The following is a 27,008-nucleotide window of genomic DNA, read 5'->3' on the forward strand; positions in this document are numbered from 1 at the left end:
TCAAAAACTCTAACTAAAGCCAAGCAAATATATGCAACCAATAAGAAAGAACTTTTAGCAATAGTTTGGGCATTTTAAAATTTGGGAAACTATTTATACGGCGTTAACAACATAGAAATCTGTACAGATCACCAACCACTGTCTTTCTCGATCTCTCAAAAAAATCCAAACATCGAGATGAAAATGATGGTACTCATTCATTGAAAGTTACTCTCCCAAAATAATTTATAAACCAGGATCTACCAATGTAGTTGCTGACGCCCTATCAAGAATTCAAATTAACAACCTAACGGACAGTAACGAGTCGGTCTCAGATCAAAACACTCAGCACTCAGCAGAGAGTAGTTTTAAGAATGTTATACAAGAAACCCGAACCAGTTTAAGCAACAATTGCTAATAGCAACGGGGAGGTATACAATACATGAGATGGTCAATATATTCGGAAATACCAGACATATAATAGAATTTGATACCCCGGAAAATTTGGTATCAATCTTAAGGGAATATATCCCTCCTAACATAACTATAGGTGTTCACTGTACTTTAGAAGACTTATTCAAAATTCAAAATCCTCTTTAAGAAAATTTCACGAATAAATTCCTATGTACAAAAATATTCGTCCAAGATGTAGAAAACCCTGAAGACAGAGCATTAATAATCGAAGAAACGCATTGTAGAGCACACAGGGGACTGGACGAAAATTACAAACAAATTAACAGACTATACTATTGGCCAAATTTGAACAAAAAACTCTAGGAGTACATAAAGAACTGTACAATTTGTAATAGTAACAAATATAATAGAGACCATGTACTAATTCCAATTGGTCAAGCACCCTTCCCAAATAAAGAAGGAGAAAATCTGCATATTGACGTTTTTTACGCTCAGAATTTAATGTTCATTACTTGTATTGATTCATATTCAAAATACTTAGTTGTAAATTAGATTCAAAATAAACTCAACATAGAAACCAAAATTTCAGAAATATTGCAAAATTTCCACTTGCTAAAACATTAATGATGGATAACGGCCTAATTTTTCATCAACACAATTTAAATCCTTCGCACAAAGATGCGGTATTAATTTATATTTCGCGAATCCTCGCCATAGTACGTCAAATGGGTAGATAGAAAGGGCTCATTCAACCCTTACAGAAATTACTCGTTGCATTAAAGATGAACTTAACTTAGTTAATTATTCTGAAGTAATAATTAAAGCAGCTCAGAAATATAACATGACTATACATTCCATTACCAACAACGACCGTACGATATATTACACAATAAATTCGAACATGATACAATTCCACAGTTATTAAAACAGGCACAAGAGAAAATGTTAAATTCTCACAACAAAGGTAGAAAGGAAAAGGACTATCTCGTAGGGGAAGTCATTTATGAGAAAAAACACGGGGAAAGGAATAAGCTTAACTCTAGATATAAAAAACAAGTAGTTAAGGAGAATTTACATAATAAGGTTATCATAAATAATAGAAATCGTACGATTCATAAAGATAACATCAAATCTTAAACACAGTTTGTCTTAAATTACAGAAAATGAATTCAATAATATTTGTATTATTGATAGTAGCGGCCACCAATTCCGAAATAATGGAACGAACGAAAGGATACAAAAAACCTTCTTATTTATGATTCATACGCTGACTTATTTCACATAACTAATTTAAGTTTATATAAAGACATAATCAAACTCGAATCAACACACGTAAACAAAAGTAATCAGAATTTACAATGGTTTACAATGATTTAGATGTTATTAAAATGCTTCTCTCACAAATTTTACAAAGTAGGGCAAAGAGTGGAATCAATGAAATAGGCACCCTTTGGAAATGGATAGCAGGGACTCCCGATCCTGATGATTTGATAACGGTCCAAAATAAAATTGATGATTTAATCCAAAATAATAACAATCAATTTGTCATTAAATCTAAATTATTTAAAGAAATATAAACCCTATCTGAGAATCTTCAAACAGTTCTTTCAAACCAAGAATTTCCATTCAGAAAACACCGTCTTCGCTTGCTCACTTACGATCTGATGAATTTAATGGATACAATTACATTAGCAAAAATAGATGTTTTCAACACTAAAATTCTTAACGCTGAAGAAATCCAAGAAATATATAAACACGAACAGAAACCTGTAGCAATTACTGACATATTAGATATATCAAAATTTAAAATCGCCATACACCAAGCATTAATTGTAATATATATAAAGTACCCCATCATAACAAACCGTTGCGAAGTGTATAACGCAAGATCCATCTCACACAATGATGGAAAACTATTAATTGATAGTCATGTCGCTAAATGTAACAATAGATACTATGTAATTTCTAATTTTAAGACAGAAATATTTAATAATTATGGCACTTTAAGCCCAGGCTACTAAATGGAGAAAAATCTCTTTGTAATAAAATCAGGGAATAATAAAAAATGTATGTAATCCAAGAGGGAGCCATTTTTATAAATGGTTATAATACTGTTAATGATACTCATCAAAATGGGTAATTTTTAATAACTCTTAATAGTACTACTACAATAAATAATATACCCTACACTAATCTGAACCATAAGATAATAGAATATATCACTGCTAAACAGTATAATAATTTTTTAGTTTTCGAATATCTTATGTCAAATGATGCGGAACTTTCATTCGATAACATTAACATATTAAACCCTTTTATTCAAATTAAACAAACTCAAATTCCAATTGCGTTAATACTGATCATATTAACTTTAATATATTTAATTATCACGCTTGTATTTAAATTCAAAAAATATCTAATATTCAAACCACGGCAAGTTCATATTGAAATAACCCCCGAAAATAATATGTCCGAAAATGAAAATACCACTGAGGATGAAATTATAGTCGAATTGACAAATCATCTAAATTCAGTATATCCGTCAATTCCAATGAATCGGGACGATTCAATTTAGAAGGGGGAGAGTTATCCAGCTCATGATCCCAGCCACCTTACCCAATTTATAAACAAACTCTTCTTATACAATTCTTAGCTGAGAACGCCTTCCAGCTCTAGCACCCAGCCGCCTTACCCAAGTCGTAAACAATTTCTTATAAACAATTCCTAGCTGGGGACCCCTTACTCAGCTTTCCCACAGAATCCCAATTAGCTCCCCCACTTCAATCGAAGTTCATTATTAAGATTAAATTGCGCCGCGGTCCTCCTAACATAAACTAAGCTGCGTCCAGGTAATGTAAACACAAGCATCCGGTCAACACCCGGCGAGCCTAAAAACTGCAGCGTAATCCGCTTATCCGATTTCCCGACTCTCTTGAGTCCAACCCTTGTCCAACTATTAATGAGTTCCCCAATTCTCTTAAACCGAGGTTTGTTTATCAGATAATCGGCCCTTGGCCAGGAGTCCGTTTTTGCATCCGAAAAGATCGGTTCAATAAAAGAATAATTGTGAACAGTTGTATAAAAGTCGATATTAAGGAAATGTTGTAAAGTTGTAACTTAGTGAATAAAAAAAAAATTAATTGTTTTAAATAATTCACGAGTGAAATAATTAATTTGCACCCATTTCGATCCTAGTGGGTCGAATAGCTTTGTTTAAAAGAGTTATATTTGTGAATCCATTCGGTTTGCAACCATTTTCACACTTAAAAGCACAAATACATAGGCATTGAAAAGCACCGACGTCATTGTGTCTTTTCCCTGCAAGCATTTTCTATCGCAGAAGGCACTATTAAGTGATTTCTAGAAGATGAAAACGATCGTCCGCGGTATCGCATTCGGATCGCGGAAGTGACTCCCGTCGGGAAGAAATGTGCCACTTCGGCGATACTTTTCGAAGTCACTTCTGCGTTACTTCTGGAAGTGTCGCCGAAGTCACTTCTGGAAGTGTCACCGAAGTCACTCCTAGAAGTGTCGCCGAAGCGGCACATTTCTTCCCGACGGGAGTCACTTCTGCGATCCTAATGCGATATCGAAGATGTAACTTCTGGAAGTGTCGCCGTAGTCACTTATGGAAGTCACTCAAAAGTGACTTTACATATGTTTGTAGAAGGTACCTAGAAGAGTCTTTCCCAATTGGAAAATCTTGAATGAAAATATATTTTCTAGTACTTTCAATATTTTGCATTTACTTTTTGTATAAAGGTTTTGTCCGCGGTCCCTGGCATGTAGGAAATTTAGCTGAACAATGTTATTTAGGTCCAGCTCCGTCGACATAAGAAATTTATTAATAACCATTAAAAGAAACAGAAACAAAAATTGCTTTTTGTTCAGTCAAAGTAAAAATAAACTAGAAGACATTACCTTTTACAATGAAATATGTTGAGAGTCTTTGGATGCTGGGTTTCTCCGCAGTGATGTCCACAGCTAGCTTGTCCGTAAATAGCTTTAAATAAGAGTACAGCTCACGATAAGCACGTAATTTCGCACCCTTTGTTGAGGGGGACATTTAAGCAATTTAGAAAAACACATTTAGAAAAAAGAAAGGTATATTTTTAAACGCACATATTTGATACAAAACCGCATTGTCCGCAGACAAATTGGGCATCGAAATGACTCTCGGGCGAAAAATAATAGCGTGGGTCAAAAGGAAAACCCAAACAATTTTCCTAAAAAAGGGGTAACGGAAAATTACCGCGACCTCTTTTTTTCGCGTGCTTTTTCCCAATAATTATACCCGTTACTCGTAGAGAAAAAGGGTATACTAGATTCGTCGGAAAGAATGTAACAGGCAGAAGGAAGCGTTTCCGACCCCATAAAGTATATATATTCTTGATCAGGATCACTAGCCGAGTCGATCTAGCCATGTCCGGCTGTCCGTATGAACGCTGAGATCTCGGAAACTATAAGAGTTACAATACTAGGATTAGGCGTGCAGATTCCTGAGATTCCTGCGCAGCGCAAGTTTGTTTCAGCAGAGAGGCACGCTCACTGTAACGCCCACAAACCGCCGAAAACTGTGGCTACTACAGTTTGAATGCTCGAATAAAAAGTTTAACTGAAATGTATTGTTCTCATCAATACCTTTCGATTGACCCAAGTTGCCACGCCCACAAACCGCCCACAAACTTCAAAAAATCGTAAGCATGAACGTGGATATTTCGGAAACTATCAAAGATTTGCTACGCCCACTCTAACGCCCATTACGCTTAAGTCTGTCTACCGCCGGTAGGTGGCGCATTTCAATCTCGCTTTGCTGCTTGCATACCTCCATTTCCCTTTCGTCCCTTTAGCTGAGTAACGGGTGTCTTCCTTGTTTGTTCTAAATTTGGCGATTTGGCCTAAGTATGAGAAAATATTAATAGCATTCTTCCTTCTTTTGTTTTTGTAAAATGTGCACTATCGCCTTTCTATCGCGCAGAAGTGTCTCAAAAGTTACTTCTTCGCGATCCCGACCCTTTTTGTTTTTGTAAAATGTGTATCGTCCAGAAGTGACTTAGAAGTTACTTCTACGCGATATATGTATATTTTGTTTTTGTAAAATGTGTTCTGTTGTGTTTCTATTGCGCAGAAGTTACTAAGAAGTGACTTCTGGACGAAAGGCGATAGAAATATCGCCCTTTTGCTTGCAGGGTTAATAGGGTGGTTTGTGGGTGTAAGAGTGGGCGTGGGATCAATCGATAGGTATTGATTAAACCAATACATATCTGTTAAAATTGTTATTCTAGCATTAAACTGTAGGCGCCACAGCTTTGGGCGGTATGTGAGCGTTAGAGTGGGCGTAGCACACTGACTAAGCAAACTTTCGCTGCGCAGGAATCTCCAGAATCTGCATGGCTAGTCCGAGTATGGCAGCTTTTATAGTTTCCGAGATTACAACGCTTATACGGACGGACTAGATCGACTAAACTAGTGCTCCTGATCAAGAACATTTACACTTTATAGAGTCGGAAATGCTTCCTTCTACCTGTTACAAACTTTCCGACGAATCTAGTATACCCTTTTACTCTAAGAGTAACGGGTATAAAAGTAAGAAAGATCGCTGTAGTCGAGTGCCTTAACTATTAGATATCCGTTACTCAGCTAAGGAGAGGAAAAGGGAGATGGAGTATACACGCAGCAAAGCGAGTTTTTCTAAAGCGCCACCTACACGCGACTTAAATTTATGGTAACGTAGAGCCAGACAGACTTAAGCGTTATGGGCGGTAGAGTGGGCGGGGAACATTTTTTTTAGGTCAGAGAGCCACGCTCACTGTAACGCCCACAAACCGCCGAAAACTGTGGCTCCTACAGTTTGAATGCTCGAATAAAAAGTTTAACTGAAATGTATTGTTCTCATCAATACCTTTCGATTGATCCAAGTTGCCACGCCCACAAACCGCCCACAAACTTCAAAAAATCGTAAGCATGAACGTGGATATTTCGGAAACTATCAAAGATTTGCTACGCCCACTCTAACGCCCATTACGCTTAAGTCTGTCTACCGCCGGTAGGTGGCGCATTTCAATCTCGCTTTGCTGCTTGCATACCTCCATTTCCCTTTCGTCCCTTTAGCTGAGTAACGGGTATCTTCCTTGTTTGTTCTAAATTTGGCGATTTGGCCTAAGTATGAGAAAATATTAATAGCATTCTTCCTTCTTTTGTTTTTGTAAAATGTGCACTATCGCCTTTCTATCGCGCAGAAGTGTCTCAAAAGTTACTTCTTCGCGATCCCGACCCTTTTTGTTTTTGTAAAATGTGTATCGTCCAGAAGTGACTTAGAAGTTACTTCTACGCGATATATGTATATTTTGTTTTTGTAAAATGTGTTCTGTTGTGTTTCTATCGCGCAGAAGTTACTAAGAAGTGACTTCTGGACGAAAGGCGATAGAAATATCGCCCTTTTGCTTGCAGGGTTAATAGGGTGGTTTGTGGGTGTAAGAGTGGGCGTGGGATCAATCGATAGGTATTGATTAAACCAATACATATCTGTTAAAATTGTTATTCTAGCATTAAACTGTAGGCGCCACAGCTTTGGGCGGTTTGTGAGCGTTAGAGTGGGCGTAGCACACTGACTAAGCAAACTTTCGCTGCGCAGGAATCTCCAGAATCTGCATGGCTAGTCCGAGTATGGCAGCTTTTATAGTTTCCGAGATTACAACGCTTATACGGACGGACTAGATCGACTAAACTAGTGCTCCTGATCAAGAACATTTACACTTTATAGAGTCGGAAATGCTTCCTTCTACCTGTTACAAACTTTCCGACGAATCTAGTATACCCTTTTACTCTAAGAGTAACGGGTATAAAAGTAAGAAAGATCGCTGTAGTCGAGTGCCTTAACTATTAGATATCCGTTACTCAGCTAAGGAGAGGAAAAGGGAGATGGAGTATACACGCAGCAAAGCGAGTTTTTCTAAAGCGCCACCTACACGCGACTTAAATTTATGGTAACGTAGAGCCAGACAGACTTAAGCGTCAATCGAAAACATTGACGAGATCAATACATTTCAGTAAACATTTTTTTCTAGCATGAAAACTGTGGGCGGCACCGTTTTGGGCGGTTTGCGGGCGTTAGTGTGGGTGTGGAAAAACTTTTTTTTAGATCTATCGATAGGTATTCACTTAACCAACATATATAAAATCCTATCAATTAAATTTTTTTCTGGCACTAAAACTGTTTTAGCCACGGTTTTTGGTCGTTTGCGGGCGTTAGAGTGGGCTTAACATATTTGCGTTACAAGATTGCGCTGCGTATAAAGCTATGGAATATAAATCTGAGATCCCACTTCTCGATTACACCAGTTTACAAAAAAAAAGGAAGAACGCTATAGTCGAATACCTCGACTATCAGATACCCGTTACTCAGCTAAAGGGACCAAAGGAAAGTGGAGATATGCAAGCAGCAAATGCGCCACCTACCGGCGGTAGACAGATTTAAGCGTTGTGGGCGTTAGAGTGGGCGTGGCAAAGATTTTTTTAAATCAATCGATAGGTATTGACGAGACCAATACATTTCAGTTAAAATTTTTTATCTAGCACGAAAATTGTAGGCGCCACAGGCTTGGGCGGTTTGTGGGCGTTAGAGTGGGCGTGGCAAACTTTTTTTAAATCAATCGATAGGTATTGACGAGACCAATACATTTCAGTTAAAATTTTTTATCTAGCATGAAAATTGTGGGCGCCACAGACTTGGGCGGTTTGTGGGCGTTAGAGTGGGCGTGGCATATTCGCGTAACAAACTTGCGCTGCGCTCAAGCCTACGGAATCTAAAACTGAAATCCCGTTTCTCTATCTTTGATATTTTCCGAGATATCCGCGTTCATATTTACGATTTTTTGAAGTTTGTGGGCGGTTTGTGGGCGTTAAAATGGGCGTGGCAAACTTTTAGGTAGGTATTGATGAGAACAATACATTTCAGTTAAAATTTTTTTTCTAGCATCAAAAATGTAGGAGCCACAGTTTTGGGCGGTTTGTGGGCGTTAGAGTGGGCGTGGCACTCTTCTGAAACAAACTTGCGCTGCGCAGGAATCTCAGGAATCTGCATGCCTAATCCCAGTATTGTAGCTCTTATAGTTTCCGAGATCTCAGCGTTTATACGGACAGACGGACATGGTTAGATCGACTCGGCTAGTGATCCTGATCAAGAATATATATACTTTATGGGGTCGAAAACGCTTCCTTCTGCCTGTTACATACTTTCCGACGAATCTAGTATACCCTTTTACTCTACGAGTAGCGTGTATAAAATTAGATGAAATACGCCTTCAATAAAACCTTTATTTTCCGGTAAGGTATATCTCCCTGATTAAGAAAAGGGCACTTAAGATTTTTTCTATGGTACCAATTTTTTTTAAAGTGTAAAAAACGGTTCTTAACCCTTTTTTATTTTCTAACTCGAGTTCTGATACACCGAATTCGGTCATCAAAGGCTCATTTTGCAGGTAATAGAATGCTCTTTAACTTTCTTATACACATCATTGAGTTCCATTCATTAGTTTAGAAGCTACAATTCGTCAAAGTTGAAAAAGTTGGAAAAACTGCAAAAACCCTGGCATAAATGGCTTCTTTAAAAATACAAGCCTAAAAACCGAAATTAGTTTTATGTTGTTTTCTTGAAGGCTGAACCTTAACGGAGAATACGCGCCACCGATCACGACAATCCGTTGGTAAATCGATTTTTTACAGATTTTTAAACATATATATACCCAAGTTCAGTATTCGGTAGCAGCGGCCGTTAAACATTATTTTAAATTTTCAGTGTTGGGGAACGTAAGAATTTGGTGCAAGTTGTAATGAATAACGTCAGTTTCCTTGCTATTAGTGCTGGGCAAGCTAAAAAGTATGCGATTGCAGTTACGAGGAAATCATTTTCATATAGCAAGGAAACTGACGTTATTCATTACAAAGTTATTACCTGTAAAATTAGTCTTTGATGACCGAATTCGGTTTATCAGAACGCGAGTTAGAAAATAAAAAAGGGCGAAAAACGTTTCTTACACTAAAAAAAATATTGGTACCATAGAACAAATTTTAAGTGCCCTTTTCTTAATCAGGGAGATATACCTTACCGGAAATCAAAGGTTTCCTTGAAGGCATATTTCATCGATTTTTTTTTGTAAACTGGTGTTATTGATTTTTTCTGAGATATAAGCGTTTGTGGCGTCTTGTGGGCGTTAGATTGGGCATGGCACATTTGCGTAACAAACTTGCGCTGCGTACGAAGCTAAGGAATCTTAATCTGAAATCTCAACTCTCTAGATCACTCTAGCGTTCACACGGACAGATGGACATGGCTATATCGACTCGGCTAGTGATGCTAATCAAGAATATATTCTGTCTACCTGTTACATACTTTTTCCCGGTTACAATATTACCTTGTATCCACTATTAACGGGTAAAAAAATGTACAAATTTTGGAATTTATATTTTATCAAGCAAATCTTAAAAGAACGTTTTACATTTTTAGCAAATTATGTGTAACAGGTGAGTAACTGGAAACACTGTCTCGGGCTCTATTTCGTTTTTAAAAATAAGAACTAATACGATCTAAGTAACATTTTTATTTTTTATACTTGTAAGGGAAAGAAATTGCTTCTGAAAACCAAGGCGACTTCTTCAGTGTGTTCAAATATATTGTGGCACCCGTGAAAGTTTTGACATTAACTTATTTAAATTTAATAAATTGTTGCTTTTGACTATTTTTCTTCCGGTAGGTCGACAAGCCCGCAACAAGCTCGTGAAGAGGAAAATGTCAGCGTGCGAGCAGCCATGATACATGTGGTTGGGGATTTGGTGCAAAGCATTGGAGTTTTTCTGGCTGCCGTCCTAATCAAATTTTGCGTAAGTTTCTTCTCTACATTAAGAAGATTCAAAATATAAGTTGAACAATACGTTAAATCTTTTATTTAGTTTTAAAAGACTGACATTTTGTTTAAAGATTATTCTATAGGAAATATAAAATTTTTAATGGAATCGATCGATACTAAACACCATTTGAAATTTTTTAAACAAAAACAAGAGAGAACAGATTCCTGTTACTCAGCTGAAGGGAGTGCGAGCGAGATGCAGCAAAGCAAAGCGACCCAGCCAACGTTTTTAATAATTTAATTCTGATCAAATTTGAGATTATTTCGCATCTCCTTTCTGGTTAAGATAAGCATAGCTTCGCTTGATTTCTGATCATAAATGTTACTGAAGTCGAGTCAAACTGGTTGCTAGCCGCGACAGTTGCAGAAGAGTCTTTTATTACTAATTTTTCGGGAAATAAGCGACTCATTTTTAACAATATTTTTACTATAACACTGTGGACGGCAGTACACGTAGTGGCGAAGCGCGCAAGAGAGCGTGCGAAGACAACTACTATATATAGCCGCAGAATTGAATATCTGCCATTGTGGTCCGATCGTAACGAGTGATACACCAATCGAAAGGTATGGCAAAAACTAAGAAGATTGCATACCAAGACTTTCGAAATATAGATTTGTTTGGGAGAAAAGACGGTGAAAGTGTAAAAGTAAAAATGTAGAATATTGGAGCTGCTGGATACGGTAGGGATAAAAGCCCCCGGCAGTTTAGCTAGTTTTATTCTTACTGAGAATACACATCATTTGTTGCAATCCGATGCCCCGTTCAGAAGTAATTCAAACAAGAGAGAACGCTATAGTCGAGTACCTCGACTATCAGATACCCGTTACTCAGCTCAAGGGACCAAAGGGAAATGGAGCTATGGAAGCAGCAAAGCGACATTTAAATGCGCCACCTACCGGCGGAAGACAGATTTAAGCCTTGTGGGCGTTAGGGTAGGCATGGCAAATTTTTGGATCAATCGACAGGTATTGACGAAACCAATACATTTCAGTTAAAATTTTTTATCTATCATGAAAATTGTGGGCGCCACAGGTTTTGGCGCTTTGTGGGCGTTATAGTGGGCCCGGCATATTCGCGTGACAAAATTGCGCTGCGTACAAAGCTACGGAATTTAAATCTGAGATCCCAATTATCTACCTTTGATAGTTTCCGAGATATCCACGTTCATACTTACGATTTTTTGAAGTTTGTGGGCGGTTTGTGGACGTCAAAGTGGGCGTGGCAAACTTTATTTTAGGTCAATTGGTAGGTATTGATAAGAGCAATACATTTCAGTTAAAATTTTTGTTCTAGCATCAAAACTGTAGGAGCCCCAGTTTTGGGCGGTTTGTGGGCATTAGAGTGGGCGTGGCACTCTTCTGAAACAAACTTGCGCTGCGCAGGAATCTCAGGAATCTGCATGCCTAATCCCGGTATTGCAGCTCTTATAGTTTCCGAGATCTCAGCGTTCATACGGACAGACGGACAGACGGACATGGTTAGATCGACTCGGCTAGTGATCCTGATCTAGAATATATGTACTTTATGGGGTCGGAAACGCTTCCTTCTGCCTGTTACATACTTTCCGACGAATCTAGTATACCCTTTTACTCTACGAGTAACGGGTATGAAAACAAGATTTTCTTCTTCTTCCCAAAATGAAAATGTTTGTCCCTTTGTTTGTGGGTTTGTATGCATCCCATCTTAGTTTTAGGGTTTTGGAAACCCTATGGGTGTATAAAGTAGCTTGAAATAGAAAACGTATGTTCTACGACTTTTGGAAAACCCCGCAAGTTTAGCGGAAAATCAAAAAAAAAGCCAGACTTAAAATGCTTATAGTATCTAAACAACTAATGCTACAGAAACGTGCTATATATCTCTAAAAAGATAATTTAATTTGCTAAATACACTTCATATTGTAAAATTGTCTGAATATAATAGAGTTAGAGCTATGACAAAAAGTTATTTTTTGAAACCACTTTTTGACCATTTTCTCAAAATTGAGTCGAACGATTTCTTTTTAAATTTCAAATCATATAGCCCTTAAGATTCCTCAACTTGTGATCTATAACACGATTTGCCCTAAAATTACATTTTGGAAGATATTAAGCGATAAAAAGTGCAACTCGTTTCAGCTCCGTATACGAAATATTTCATACTTATTGGAATAACAAGAAAAAACCAATTTGATGAAAAATATTCGTATTAGATTTTTTCAAACGGGAAATCTGTTATGGTTTTAGGGTCCCTTACTTGCATGAAGCTAATCGAAATAGGAAACTTAATCTATTTGTTCTACCACTTTGGAAAAACCCGATAGTTCGACGGGAAATATAAGAAACGACAGCTTTCTCTTGGAATCTGAAACTATACAGCCCTTGAGATTCCAAACTTGTGCTATTAAAATAGGTAATTGAAGCGATAAAACTTGTTATTAAAAAGTTTAATATTCAAGGGGACGACTCCTAGTCATGGTATTGGGGTACTTAAACTCTTGTGCAAAAAAAAACTTCTGATATCAAACAAAAACACCTCTTAACGAGGTAAAAAGTAGTGGCAAACGCGCTTTTAACAAAAATTTCTGATATCAACAATTGTGACGAAAAATGATATTACATTCGATAAAATAAATAAACTATATTAAATTTATGTATTCGGCACGCTAAAACAGAAAATTTACGTGTAGGTAAATAAATATATACTGTTGCGGGCCGAAATCATAAATTTAATATAGTGTATTTATTTTATCGAATGTAATATCATTTTTCGTCACAATTGTTGATATCAGAAATTTTTGTTAAAAGCGCGTTTGCCACTACTTTTTACCTCGTTAAGAGGTGTTTTTGTTTGATCTTAGATATAGTTATATACGCGGCCCCTTTTCGAGTCATTAAAGCACATATGTATATTCTTGATCAGGATCACTTGCCGAGTAAAAGGCTATTTTAGATATAGATATGTCGGAAAGTATGTAAAAGGAAGAAAGACTCTATAAAGTATAAATGTTGTCGATGACTAGCCGAGTCGATCTTCCAATGTCTGTCTTTCCGTCTGGCTAGCTATTCATTATAATACCTACTGATATCCATTTGCTAAAAATATTTCATTTGGATTTCTTTAGCAAATTAAACTTTTTTCTTCACATGGCAAAACTAATTTTGTAATTCTCTAGTTTAAATTTAAATATAATATAATATAATATATAATATATATATATACTAAGTAATAAAAAGGGTCCTTAGGAAACAGTAGTTCGGAAATAATTTGCAGACGCGTGCTAAATAGCTGCATTAATTTTTATATCCGTTACTCGTATAGTAAAAGGGTGTACTAGATTCGTCGGAAAGTATGTAACAGGCAGAAGGAAGCGTTACCGACCCCATAAATTAGATATATTTTTAATCATGATCACTAGCCGAGTCGATCTAGCCAAGTCCGTCTGTCCGTCTGTCCGTGTGAACGCTGAGATCTCGGAAACTATAAGAGCTAGGTTATTGGAATTTGGCATGCAGATTCCTGAGCTTTAACGCAGCGCAAGTTTGTTTCAGCAGGGTTCAACGCCCACTCGTAAGCCCACAAATCATCCAAAACTGTGGCTCCTTCAGTTTTAATTAAAATGTATTGTTCTTATCGACATCTATCGATTGACCTAAAAAAAAGTTAACCACACCCACTTTAACGCCCACAAGCCGCCCACAAACTTCAAAAAATCGTTAATATGAACGCGGATATTTTGGAATCTATTAAAGATAGAGAATTGAGAATTCAGATTTAGATTCCGCAGCTTTGTACGCAGCGCAAGTTTGTTACGCTAATATGCCACACCCACTCTGTCGCCCACAAGCCGCCCGAATCTGTGGCGCCCACAATTTTCATGCTAGAAACAAAATTTTAACTGTTATGTATTAGTCTCGTCCATACCTATCGATTGACCAGAAAAAAGATTGCCACGCCCACGCTGACCCCCATAACGCTTACAACTGTCTGCCGCCCACATAAACATATATTGAGATAGCGGGTAGGTGGCTCATTGCTGCCACATTACATTGCTGCTTGCATATCTCTATCTCCCTTTGGTCCCTTTAGCTAAGTAACGGGTATTTGATAGTCGATGTACTCGACTATACACTCAGAAATTTTACTGTAAAATCGCCCTAAATACACGGAAAATCGCCCTACAACGGGGGTCAATGGCGACTGGGTAACAAAATAAGGGCAATATTTTCTAAAAATAGGCATGTATTAGTCTTACATTTAGGGCGATTTTTCTTTGATTTAGGATTAATTATGAAATAAATGTTAAGCATCAACGGCGGTATTTCTTGAAATTAGGGTGAAGCGCCCTAAAAACAAGAGCAAGTGTCCTAAATATTAAAACTAATTTTTATAAAAAAATCGTGTGTGGACATGCTTGCTGGTTCTCGGCAAACATTATCCGCGGGACTTTTTCCAAGATTTTTTTTTAGGATTATTTGACTTAGTGTGCTTTTTTTTTACTATAATTTGAGAGGGTGAGATGGCAAGGTTATTATTTGGCCGCTCCACGCATGTTGGTAAACTGCTAGATTAGAGTCATATGAACTGAAAGTAGTCATTAATAACAGAATCAGGGAAATAACATAACATATATATATATAACATAACATATAAAAACAACTTACTTCTTGAGAAAAATCTTCGTGGTCGCAGCGAGAATCGAACTCACGACCACTGGGTTCGCAGTCGAAAGCACTACCGCAAAAAGGGTGCATATCTCAATTTGTTCTAACAAATTTTCAATTTAATTCTAAGAAATATTCTCACTAATGACAAGAAATTATGTTCTATTTTACCCAATTAGACTAAATACATTAAAAAACTATTTTAATGTACTATACATTTTTTTGTTTATTATTTTTACGTGTTCTTAAATTTGTATTGCCTTTGCACACAAAATTTATTAAGAATTCAATTCTTAAAGCTTGCACAAAAAAGAAAAATAAATGTTGACTCCTCGTGGGCTTGAACTCACGCCATTCAGATGAGTTTGAAGATTGAACGCACTAGACCGCTACACTCATAAAATTATTTTTCTAAATACTAGAAAAATCGCCCTAAACCTGAAATCGCCCTAACATTAAGAAAAATCGCCCTAAATATAGGACAAATCGCCATAGAAAATATGTTTTAGGGTTAATTTTTCTAAAATTTCTATTATTTAAGGTGAATTTTTCCGAGCACATGCTTTTAAAATTTTCTCATATTTAGGGCAAATCGCCTTATTTCGTAGAACAAAAAATCATCCAAAATCGCCCTTAAAACTAGAAAATCGCCCTTGAAATTTGAAATTCGGTAGCCTAGCGGTCTAATGCGCTGAACTTTCAAACTCATCTAAATGGCGTGAGTTCGAGCCCACGAAGAGTCAACATTTATTTTTCTTTTTTGTGCAAGTTTTAAGAATTGAATTCTTAAACAATTTTGTGTGCAGAGGCAAAAAAAATTTTAGAACACGTCAAAATAACAAATAAAAAAATGTATATTACATTGAAATAATAGTTTTTTAATGTATTTAGTCTAATTGGGTAAAATAAAACATAATTTGTTGTCGTTAGTGAGAATATTTCTTAGAATTAAATTGAGAATTTGTTCTTAGAAAAATTGAGATATGCACCCTTTTTGCGCGTCGCCTAGCGTGATGCGTCTTTGGTGCAGCGGTAGTGCTCTCGACTGCGAACCCAGCGGTCGTGAGTTCGATTCTCGCTGCGACCACGAGAACTTGTCTCAAGAAGTAAGTTGTTTTATATTAATGTTATTTCCGTGATTCCTGTTTAATGACTACTCTTCAGTTCATATGACTCTAATTAGCAGTTTACCAACATGCGTGGAGCGGCCAAATAATAACCTTGCCCTTTTCTCTCACCCTCTCAAATTATAGAGAAAAAAGGACACTAAGTCAAATAATCCTAAAAAAAAATCCTGGAAAAAGTACCGCAGATAATGTTTGCCGAGAACCAGCAAACATGTCCAAACACGATTTTTTTATAAAAATTAGTTTTAATATTTAGGGCACTTGCTCTTGTTTTTAGGGCGCTTCACCATAACTTCAAGAAATACCGCCTTTGATACTTAAAATATTTTTTCATATGTTAAGGGTATTTACCTTTGAAAAAAGAAAAATCGCCCTAGACTTAAGAAAATGAACCCTAGATCTAAGAAAAATCGCCCTAAATGTAAGACCAATACATGCCTATTTTTAGAAAATTTTGCCCTTGTTTTGTTACCCAGTCGCCATTGACCCCCGTTTTAGGGCGATTTTCCTTGTTTTAAGGGCGATTTTACAGTAAAATTTCTATGAGTGTAGGCCACCGATTTTCAAATTTCAAGGGCGATTTTCTAGTTTTAAGGGCGATATTGGATGATTTTTTGTTCTACGAAATAAGGCGATTTGCCCTAAGTATGAGAAAATATTAAAAGCAAATGCTCGGAAAAATTCGCCCTAAATAATAAAAATTTTAGAAAAATTAACCCTAAAACATATTTTTTATGGCGATTTTCCCTATATTTAGGGCGATTTTTGTTAATGTTAGGGCTTTTTCAGGTTTAGGGCGATTTTTCAAGTATTTAGAAAAATAATTTTATGAGTGTATAGTTCTTCCTTATTAAAAAAATAGTATTTTCAAACAAACAATAGTTTTCGGGGTGACACAAAGAAATAAATATTTACTTTTAAGATTTGTAATTTAATAAGTAATTATACCCGTTACTCGTAGAGTAAAAGGGTATACTAGATTCGTCGGAAAGTATGTAACAGGCAGAAGGAAGCGTTTCCGACCCCATAAAGTATATATATTCTTGATCAGGATCACTAGCCGAGTCGATCTAGCCATGTCCGTCTGTCCGTCTGTCCGTCTGTCCGTCTGTCTGTCCGTCCGGATGAACGCTGAGATCTTGGAAACTATACGAGCTAGGCTATTGCGATTAGGCGTGCAGATTCCTGAGCTTCTTACGCAGCGCAAGTTTGTTTCAGCAGAGTGCCACTCCCACTCTGACGCCCACAAACCTCCCAAAACTGTGGCTCCTACAGTTTTCATGCCAGAATAAAAATTTTAACTGAAATGTATTGTTCTCATCAATACCTATCGAATGACGCCCACAAACCGCCCACAAACCTAAAAAAATCGTAAATATGATAGCGGATATCTCGGAAAATATCAAAGATAGAGAAATGCTTAAATCTGTCTACCGCCGGTAGGTGGCGCATTTCAATCTCGCTCTGCTGCTTGCATATGTCCATTTTCCTTTGGTCCCTTTAGCTGAGTAACGGGTATCTGATAGTCGAGGTACTCGACTATAGCGTTCTTGCTTGTTTGTTTTTTACTTCTTTCTCTAAAAGATAGCTCCTTTCAACGTATCTTTAAAAAAATTTCACTGCAAGTTAAAGGCACTTAAATGTTCTAAAGATCCAAAACGCTAGGCATCCTTACACTCATAAAATTATTTTTGTAAATACTAGAAAAATCGCGCTAAAGATGAAATCGTCCTCACATTAAGAAAAATCGCCCTTAATATGTGGGAAAAATCGCCATAAAAAATATGTTTTAGTTTTAATTTTTCTAAAATGCTAACTATTTCTATTATACTCATAGAAATTTTACTGTAAAATCGCCCTAAAAACAACGAAAATCGCCCTAAAACGGGGGCCAATGGCGACTGGGTAACAAAATAAGGGCAACATTTTCTAAAAATAGGCATGTATTGGTCTTACATTTAGGGCGGTTTGTCTTAGATCTAAGGTTAATTTTCTTAAGTCTAGGGCGATTTTTTTTTTTCAAAGTTAAATTCCTCTAACATATGAAAAAATATTTTAAGTATCAAAGGCGGTATTTCTTGAAATTATAGTGAAGCGCCCTAAGAACAAGAGCAAGTGCCCTAAATATTAAAACTTTTTATAAAAAAATCGTGTTTGGACATGTTTACTGGTTCTCGGCAAACATTATCTGCGGTACTTTTTACAGGATTTTGTTTAGGATTATTTGACTTTAGTGTCCTTTTTTCACTATAATTTGAGAGGGTGAGAAAAGGGGCAAGGTTATTATTTGGCCGCTCCACGCATGTTGGTAAACTGCTAATTAGAGTCATATGAACTGAAAAGTAGTCATTAAACAGAATCAGGGAAATAACATTAATATAAAACAACTTACTTCTTGAGAAAAATTCTCGTGGTCGCAGCGAGAATCGAACTCACGACCGCTGGGTTAGCAGTCGAGAGCACTACCGCTGCACCGAAGACGCATCGCGCTAGGCGACGCGCAAAAAGGGTGCATATCTCAATTTTTTCTAAGAACAAATTCTCAATTTAATTCTAAGAAATATTCTCACTAACGACAACAAATTATGTTTTATTTTACCCAATTAGACTAAATACATTAAAAAACTATTATTTCAATGTAATATACATTTTTTTATTTGTTATTTTTACGTGTTCTAAAAATTTTTTGCCTCTGCACACAAAATTGTTTAAGAATTCAATTTTTAAAACTTGCACAAAAAAGAAAACAAGGAAGAACGCTATAGTCGAGTACCTCGACTATCAGATACCTGTTACTCAGCTAAAGGGACCAAAGGAAAATGGAGATATGCAAGCAGCAAATGCGCCACCTACCGGCGGTAGACAGATTTAAGCGTTGTGGGCGTTAGAGTGGGCGTGGTAAAGTTTTTTTTAAATCAATCGATAGGTATTGACGAGACCAATACATTTTAGTTAAAATTTTTTATCTTGCATAAAAATTGTGGGCGCCACAGATTTGGGCGGTTTGTGGGCGTTAGAGTGGGCGTGGCATATTCGTGTAACGAACTTGCGCTGCGATCAAGCCTACGGAATCTAAATCTGAAGTCCCGTTTCTCTATCTTTGATATTTTCCGAGATATCCGCGTTCATATTTAAGATATTTTGAAGTTTGTGGGCGGTTTGTGGGCGTTAGAGTGGGCGTGGCAAACTTTTTTTTTGGGTTAATCGGTATTGATGAGAAATTTTAAAATTTTTGTTCTAGCATCAAAACTGTAGGAGCCACAGTTTTGGGCGGTTTGTGGGCGTTAGAGTGGGCGTGGCACTCTTCTGAAACAAACTTGCGCTGCGCAGGAATCTCAGGAATCTGCATGCCTAATCCCGGTATTGCAGCTCTTATAGTTTCCGAGATCTCAGCGTTCATACGGACAGACGGACAGACGGACATGGTTAGATCGACTCGGCTAGTGATCCTGATCAAGAATATATGTACTTTATGGGGTCGGAAACGCTTCCTTCTGCCTGTTACATACTTTCCGACGAATCTAGTATACCCTTTTACTCTACGAGTAACGGGTATAAATATATGTTGACTCTTTGTGGGCTCGAACTCACGCCATTTAGATGAGTTTGAAAGTTTAGCGCATTAGACCGCTAGGCTACCTAATTTCAAATTTCAAGGGCGATTTTCTAGTTTCAAGGGCGATTTTGGATGATTTTTTGTTGTACGAAATAAGGCGATTTGCCCTAAATATGAGAAAATATTAAAAGCAAATGCTCGGAAAAATTCGCCCTAAATAATAAAAATTTTAGAAAAATTAACCCTAAAACATATTTTCTATGGCGATATTTCCTATATTTAGGGCGATTTTTCTTAATGTTAGGGCGATTTCATGGTTAGGGCGATTTTTCTAGTATTTAGAAAAATAGTTTTATGAGTGTAGTTAAGGCGAATTTTTCCGAGCATATGCTATTAATATTTTCTCATACTTAGGGCAAATCGCCAAATTTAGAACAAACAAGGAAGAACGCTACAGTCGAGTACCTCGACTGTCAGATACCCGTTACTCAGCTAAAGGGACCAAAGGGAAATGGAGATATGCAGGCAGCAAAGCGAGATTGAAATGCGGCACCTACCGGCGGTAGACAGACTTAAGCTTTATGGTCGTTAGAGTGGGCGTGGCAAATTTTTTTTGAATAAATCGATAGGTATTAACAAGACAAATAAATTCAGTTAACATTTTGCATCAAGCATAAAAAATTGTGGGCGCCACAGACTTAAGCGTTCGAGTGGGCGTGGCATATTCGCGTAACAAACTTGCGCTGCGCTCAAATCTACGCAATCTAAATCTGAAATCCCATTTCTCTATCTTTGATATTTTCCGAGATATCCGCGTTCATATCTACGATTTTTTGAAGTTTGTGGGCGTTTTGTGGGCGTTAGAGTGGGCGTGGCATATTCGCGTAACAAACTTGCGCTGCGTACAAAGCTACGGAATCTAAATGAAATAAAATATGAGATATTAATTTTCTATCTTTGATAGTTTCCGAGATATCCACGTTCATATGTACGATTTTTGGAAGCTTGTGGGCGGCTTGTGGGCGTTAGAGTGGGCGTGGTAAATTTTGTTTGAGTCAATCGATAGGTATTGATGAGAACAATACATTTCAGTTAAGATTTTTATTCTAGCATCAAAACTGTAGGACCCACAGCTTTGGGCAGTTTGTGGGCGTTAGAGTGGGCGTGGCACTCTTCTAAAACAAACTTGCGCTGAGTAAGAAGCTCAGGAATCTGCACGCCAAATCTCAATAGGCTAGCTCTCATAGTTTCCGAGATCTTAGCGTTCATCCGGACAGACAGACGGACAGACGGACATGGCTAGATCGACTCGGCTAGTGATCCTGATCAAGAATATATATACTTTATGGGGTCGGAAACGCTTCCTTCTGCCTGTTACATACTTTCCGACGAATCTAGTATAACCTTTTACTCTACGAGTAACGGGTATAGAAATATATATTTGCATGAGTCGTTCTTCGCCCGAATCACTGTGGACGGCAGTACACGTAGTGGCGAAGCGCGCAAGAGAGCGTGCGAAGACAACTACTATATAAAGCCGCAGAATTGAAAATCTGCCATTATTAGTAAGAAGATTGCATACCAAGACTCTCGAAATATAGATTTGTTTGGGAGAAAAAGCGGCGAAAGTGTAAAAGTAAAAATTTAGAAAATTTGACATGCTGGATACGGTAGTGATAAAAGCCCCCGACTGTTTAGCTAGTTTTATTCTTTCTGAGAATACGCGTCGAATGACATCTCATTTGTTGAAATGCGATGTCTCGTTCAAAAGTAATTCAAAAAACAAGATTTTCTTCTTCTTCCCAAAATGAAAATGTTTGTCCTATTGTGGGTTTTTAATCATCCCATCTTAGTTTTAGGGTTTTGGAAACCCTATGGGTGTATAAAGTAGCTTGAAGTAGAAAACGTTTGTTCTACGACTTTTGGAAAAACCCGCTAGTTTAGCGGAAAATCAAAAAAAAAGCCAGATTTAAAATGTTTTTAATATCTAAACAACTAATGCTACAGAAACGTACTATATATCTCTGAAAAGATAATTTAATTTGCTAAATACTCTTAACATAGTAAAATTGTCTGAATATAAAAGACTTAGAGTTATGACAAAAAGTTATTTTTTAAAACCACTTTTTGATCTTTTTCTCAAAATTGAGCCGAACGATTCCTTTTTTAATTTCAAATCATATAGCCCTTGAGATTCCTCAACTTTTGATTTACAACACTTTTTGCCCTATAAAATACCGTTTGGAAGATATTAAGCGATAAAAAGTGCAACTCGTTTCAGCTCCGTATACGAAATACTTCATACTTATTGGAATAAACAAGAAAAAAACCAATTTGATGAAAAATATTCTTATTCGATTTTTTCAAACGGAAAATCTTTTATGGTTTTAGGGTCTTTTACTTGCATGAAGCTAATCGAAATAGGAAACTTGATCTAATTGTTCTACCACTTTTGAAAAACCCGATAGTTCGGCGGGAAATGTAAGAAACGACAGATTTCTTTTGGAATCTCAAACTATACAGCCTCTGAGACTCCAAACTTGTGCTATTTAATAGGTAATTGAAGCAATTAAACTTGTTATTAAAAATTTTAATATTTATATTAGATGTTTCATTCTTATTAGAATGTGAATGTAATCAACCCATACCTTATTAGATTAAAGTTAAAGTGAAAGTTTATTATAGTCTTTATACATTTTTTAGAATTATATATTTATTTACTTAAAACTAATGAAAGAAAAACTTTTCTTACAATTCTTAGAACATTTTAGTAGCTAAGTAACAATTACATAATGTACATTATAGATTACTTTTGTTGGTATTGGGAAATATTACCCATTGAAAATAAGTGTTGACATTATGTGTCCTAGGATAAAAAAACTATTTCAGGAAAAAAAAAATAAAACTCTTTTGCAGAAAAAAACTTCTGATGTCAAACAAAAACACCTCGTAACGAGGTAAAAAGTAGTGGCAAACGCGCCTTTAACAAAAATTTTTATATCCACAATTGTGACGAAAAATGATATTACGTTCGATAAAATAAATAAACTATATTAAATTTATGATTTCGGCCCGCAACAGTAAATATTTATTTACCTACACGTAAATTTTCTGTTGTAACGTGCCGAATACATAAATATATATGCGGCTATATATAGTAGTTGTCTTCGCACGCTCTCTTGCGAGCTTCGCCACTACGTGTACTACCGTCCACAGTGGTTAAAGTAAACATCAGCTTCCGTTCGAAGCTTAATCAATTGCGCCTTTTCATACTCAGAATTTGCCTTTGTCTTTGGCTTCGAGGACCAATCTTGGTTCCCAGCTAAGTTAAACAAATCAAAATTAAAGTAAACCTCAGCTTCCCTTCGAAGCCCAATCAATTGAGCCTTTTGCGTTTCAAGTTCCCACCAAATTGCATCGATCAGCATAATTGAATTTCACAATGAGATGCGACAGTTTCATCTTAAGCTTTTAATCTAAACATAAATTGAAGTTCTAAAAGTTCAAAAAGAAGAGCTCCTGGCCGAGGTTCATTCGATCAGATTAAGAAATGAAGAAGTCAGTCCTATTTTGTCCGAGACCGTGATCAGTTCACAAGTATTAAAAGTGTCTTGTATTAATTGTGTATTTAGAACAAAGGTTTAACACCCGAGTTTTAAAATAAAAAATAAATTTTTTTAAATCATCTTCAAACAACGAATTTATTTGCGCACGTATTCTCAAGCATTGGTGACATGAAAGCATGTATTCGCTTTCGACAGTGCGCGCTGTAGTTCCGGTCGCCTATTGTGATCGTTTCGTTGTCAAACTGCATGACGTAAGAGCCAACTGTCCAACTGCGTTAGAGTGGGCGTGGCAATCTTTTTTCTGGTCAATCGATAGGTATGGACGAGACTAATACATAACAGTTAAAATTTTGTTTCTAGCATGAAAATTGTGGGCGCCACAGATTCGGGCGGCTTGTGGGCGACAGAGTGGGTGTGGCATATTAGCGTAACAAACTTGCGCTGCGTACAAAGCTGCGGAATCTAAATCTGAATTCTCAATTCTCTATCTTTAATAGATTCCAAAATATCCGCGTTCATATTAACGATTTTTTGAAGTTTGTGGGCGGCTTGTGGGCGTTAAAGTGGGTGTGGTTAACTTTTTTTTAGGTCAATCGATAGATGTTGATAAGAACAATACATTTTAATTAAAACTGAAGGAGCCACAGTTTTGGATGATTTGTGGGCTTACGAGTGGGCGTTGAACCCTGCTGAAACAAACTTGCGCTGCGTTAAAGCTCAGGAATCTGCATGCCAAATTCCAATAACCTAGCTCTTATAGTTTCCGAGATCTCAGCGTTCACACGGACAGACGGACAGACGGACTTGGCTAGATCGACTCGGCTAGTGATCATGATTAAAAATATATCTAATTTATGGGGTCGGTAACGCTTCCTTCTGCCTGTTACATACTTTCCGACGAATCTAGTACACCCTTTTACTATACGAGTAACGGATATAAAAATTAATGCAGCTATTTAGCACGCGTCTGCAAATTATTTCCGAACTACTGTTTCCTAAGGACCCTTTTTATTACTTAGTATATATATATATTATATATTATATTATATTATATTTAAATTTAAACTAGAGAATTACAAAATTAGTTTTGCCATGTGAAGAAAAAAGTTTAATTTGCTAAAGAAATCCAAATGAAATATTTTTAGCAAATGGATATCAGTAGGTATTATAATGAATAGCTAGCCAGACGGAAAGACAGACATTGGAAGATCGACTCGGCTAGTCATCGACAACATTTATACTTTATAGAGTCTTTCTTCCTTTTACATACTTTCCGACATATCTATATCTAAAATAGCCTTTTACTCGGCAAGTGATCCTGATCAAGAATATACATATGTGCTTTAATGACTCGAAAAGGGGCCGCGTATATAACTATATCTAAGATCAAACAAAAACACCTCTTAACGAGGTAAAAAGTAGTGGCAAACGCGCTTTTAACAAAAATTTCTGATATCAACAATTGTGACGAAAAATGATATTACATTCGATAAAATAAATAAACTATATTAAATTTATGTATTCGGCACGCTATAACAGATAATTTACGTGTCCTGGTATGCAATCTTCTTAGTTTTTGTAATACCTTTCCATTGGTGTATCACTTGTTGCGATCGGACCATAATTGCAGATTTTCAATTCTGCGGCTATATATAGTAGTTGTCTTCGCACGCTCTCTTGCGCGCTTCGCCACTACGTGTACTGCCGTCCACAGTGATATTGGGTCTAATTTGGTGACATTATTTCTTGTGTATATGCTTTGTGTGTAGTCAGAATTATAATTGATTATGGATAAATCTTTAAATGCAATTGAGCAATTGTGTGTTTTGATCATATTGTTTCCTTCAATTAAAATTTCATTTTTAATACAATTTTGATTTAGTATAGTTTTTGACAAATTCCATGTAACTTTGATATTTGGTTCGACATAATTAATTTGGGTAGTTAAAAACGTTTTTGTGTACCTGCAACTAGTATCTGTTTGATTAACAAGACCTATAAGACATGTGTTGGTATCAGGTTTTTTTGCTTTCTTTGTTATACAAACTGTTTCTGTATACGTAATATTTGTTTTGGGTGTTATCTTGTAATATTTTATTATTTTCAGCTGGGTAAGCTGGATATTCGTATACGGGAAGTTTCTTTATTTCTCTGGGTATGTGGGATATAATTAAAATATCGTTTGAATCTGACCTAAGCCAAGTTGAGGTTTTTATGTTAAGAAGTATCTCAGAATTAATGTTTGACAAGTAGTCGTGTTTTAATAACTTTGGATTGAATACTCCTAATCTTGCTAACTGCATTCCCATTTACAGGTCTTCAATGTATTCAGCGAAATATTCTAAATTGAAAACCAATAATTCAAGAATTTTTTCGTTTTCGTTTATTCGAGATGCTTGTTTATTATATCGATGCCTTTGTTAAGTGTATCGATTATATTATTTAGTTCGTTTACGTGTACACTGTTTTTAGCTATTACATTGATTTTTTCATCTAAGTCTTTTTTATCATTATTATCTAATGTTTCAAAAAAGATATTTGTAAGCTGTTCCTACAAAATTAGCTTATCCTCTTTTGTTTCTCCTAACAATTTTTAACCCATTAACTTCTCTTGGTAGTTTTTCCGTTAAATATTTAATCTGCATTATTTCCTTAAAGCCAAACGCTTGTGATAGCAAGTTTTTGTAAGTTTCTTCCGTTTGTTGTAATAATAATTGTGAGGCAATGGTATTCAAAACTATCTGGGATATTGATTGTGTCGGTCATAAATAACAAATAGCCATTGTATGATTTTATAGGGTTAATTTCTATAAACTGGTTGTTACCTATTGGCATCATTATTATTAACGTTGATGTCAGAAAGATGAAAGTCAAAGCGCTGGGTCTTGATCTGCGTCCTCCTGCAAACATTTTTTTTTATTAACTTTCTTTTGTCTCTGGAAGTTTGTTTTGTAATGTTTTATTTTTCGACCTCTGTTAGTTTCCTCAAAATGATCATTATCTATTTGTTCTATATTTCCTGTATTTTTATAAGGATTGTGTAATTTTCCGTGAATTATGGGAGGCTTTCTAAATTTTGTATTTAACTCAAAATGTTGTCGTTTTTTATTAAGTTGTTCTATTTTAGCTTATTTTATAATTTGGTTACTATATGCAGGGGTACCTGGGTAAATAAATATTAGCTGGTGTTATACCTGTTGCATTGTGTTTTATTTTATGATTGTAAGTATACAGAATTACTTCCATTTTCATAAGTTTATTTTCCGTATTGTCGCTGGTCTCGATCACACGTATTTTTTCGTTAATTGTTTTGTGTAATCTTTCTACATTTGATACTCCATTTTTACTTGTTGTTATCTGAATATTTACGTTTTCTGTGTCCAGCCAATTTTTAAGCGCTATACTCATAAAAGCACTATCCCTATCTGTCTTCAAGGTTCTGGGTTTTCCCATTGAATTAAATATTCGAAAAAGTCCTCTTCTAACTTCCATCCAGTCCTTTCCGTTTAATTCAATCGCGGCTCCAAATTTTGAGTATAAATCAATACAAGTTAGATAAAATTGATTTTTGATCGTGTAAATATCTGCGACGTAAATTTCCCTACAAAATTCTGTTTCTGGAGTTGTTTTTAATAAAAGCGATGTTTTTCTATGTTCGGTTTTTGCTTGGTTACAAACATTACACTCATTAATTAAATTCTGAATTAAATTCTGGTAGTCGGGATAATAATAGGTTTCTTTAAAAAGAGTAGCTATTAAAAGCGGTTGCGGAGGTTTTTTAGGCGGCTTTAAATGTATTTTGTATGAGTTGTTCTTAATT

At 36.2% G+C, this 27,008-nt stretch overlaps 1 protein-coding gene across 7 annotated transcripts in view; it reads left to right on the plus strand.

The window, feature by feature from the left end:
* LOC119559143 (zinc transporter 2-like) overlaps window positions 1-27,008 on the plus strand; it is a 434,223-nt gene that overhangs the window by 334,478 nt on the left and 72,737 nt on the right. For all 7 annotated transcript variants that reach the window (XM_037872211.1, XM_037872206.1, XM_037872210.1 and 4 more), the window contains one exon: window positions 10,146-10,272. In XM_037872211.1, the coding sequence (XP_037728139.1) occupies window positions 10,146-10,272 (127 nt within the window). The remainder of the gene's footprint in view (window positions 1-10,145; window positions 10,273-27,008) is intronic.

The sequence above is a fragment of the Drosophila subpulchrella genome, unplaced genomic scaffold (genome assembly GCF_014743375.2).
Source record: "Drosophila subpulchrella strain 33 F10 #4 breed RU33 unplaced genomic scaffold, RU_Dsub_v1.1 Primary Assembly Seq18, whole genome shotgun sequence".
NCBI lineage: Eukaryota > Metazoa > Arthropoda > Insecta > Diptera > Drosophilidae > Drosophila > Drosophila subpulchrella.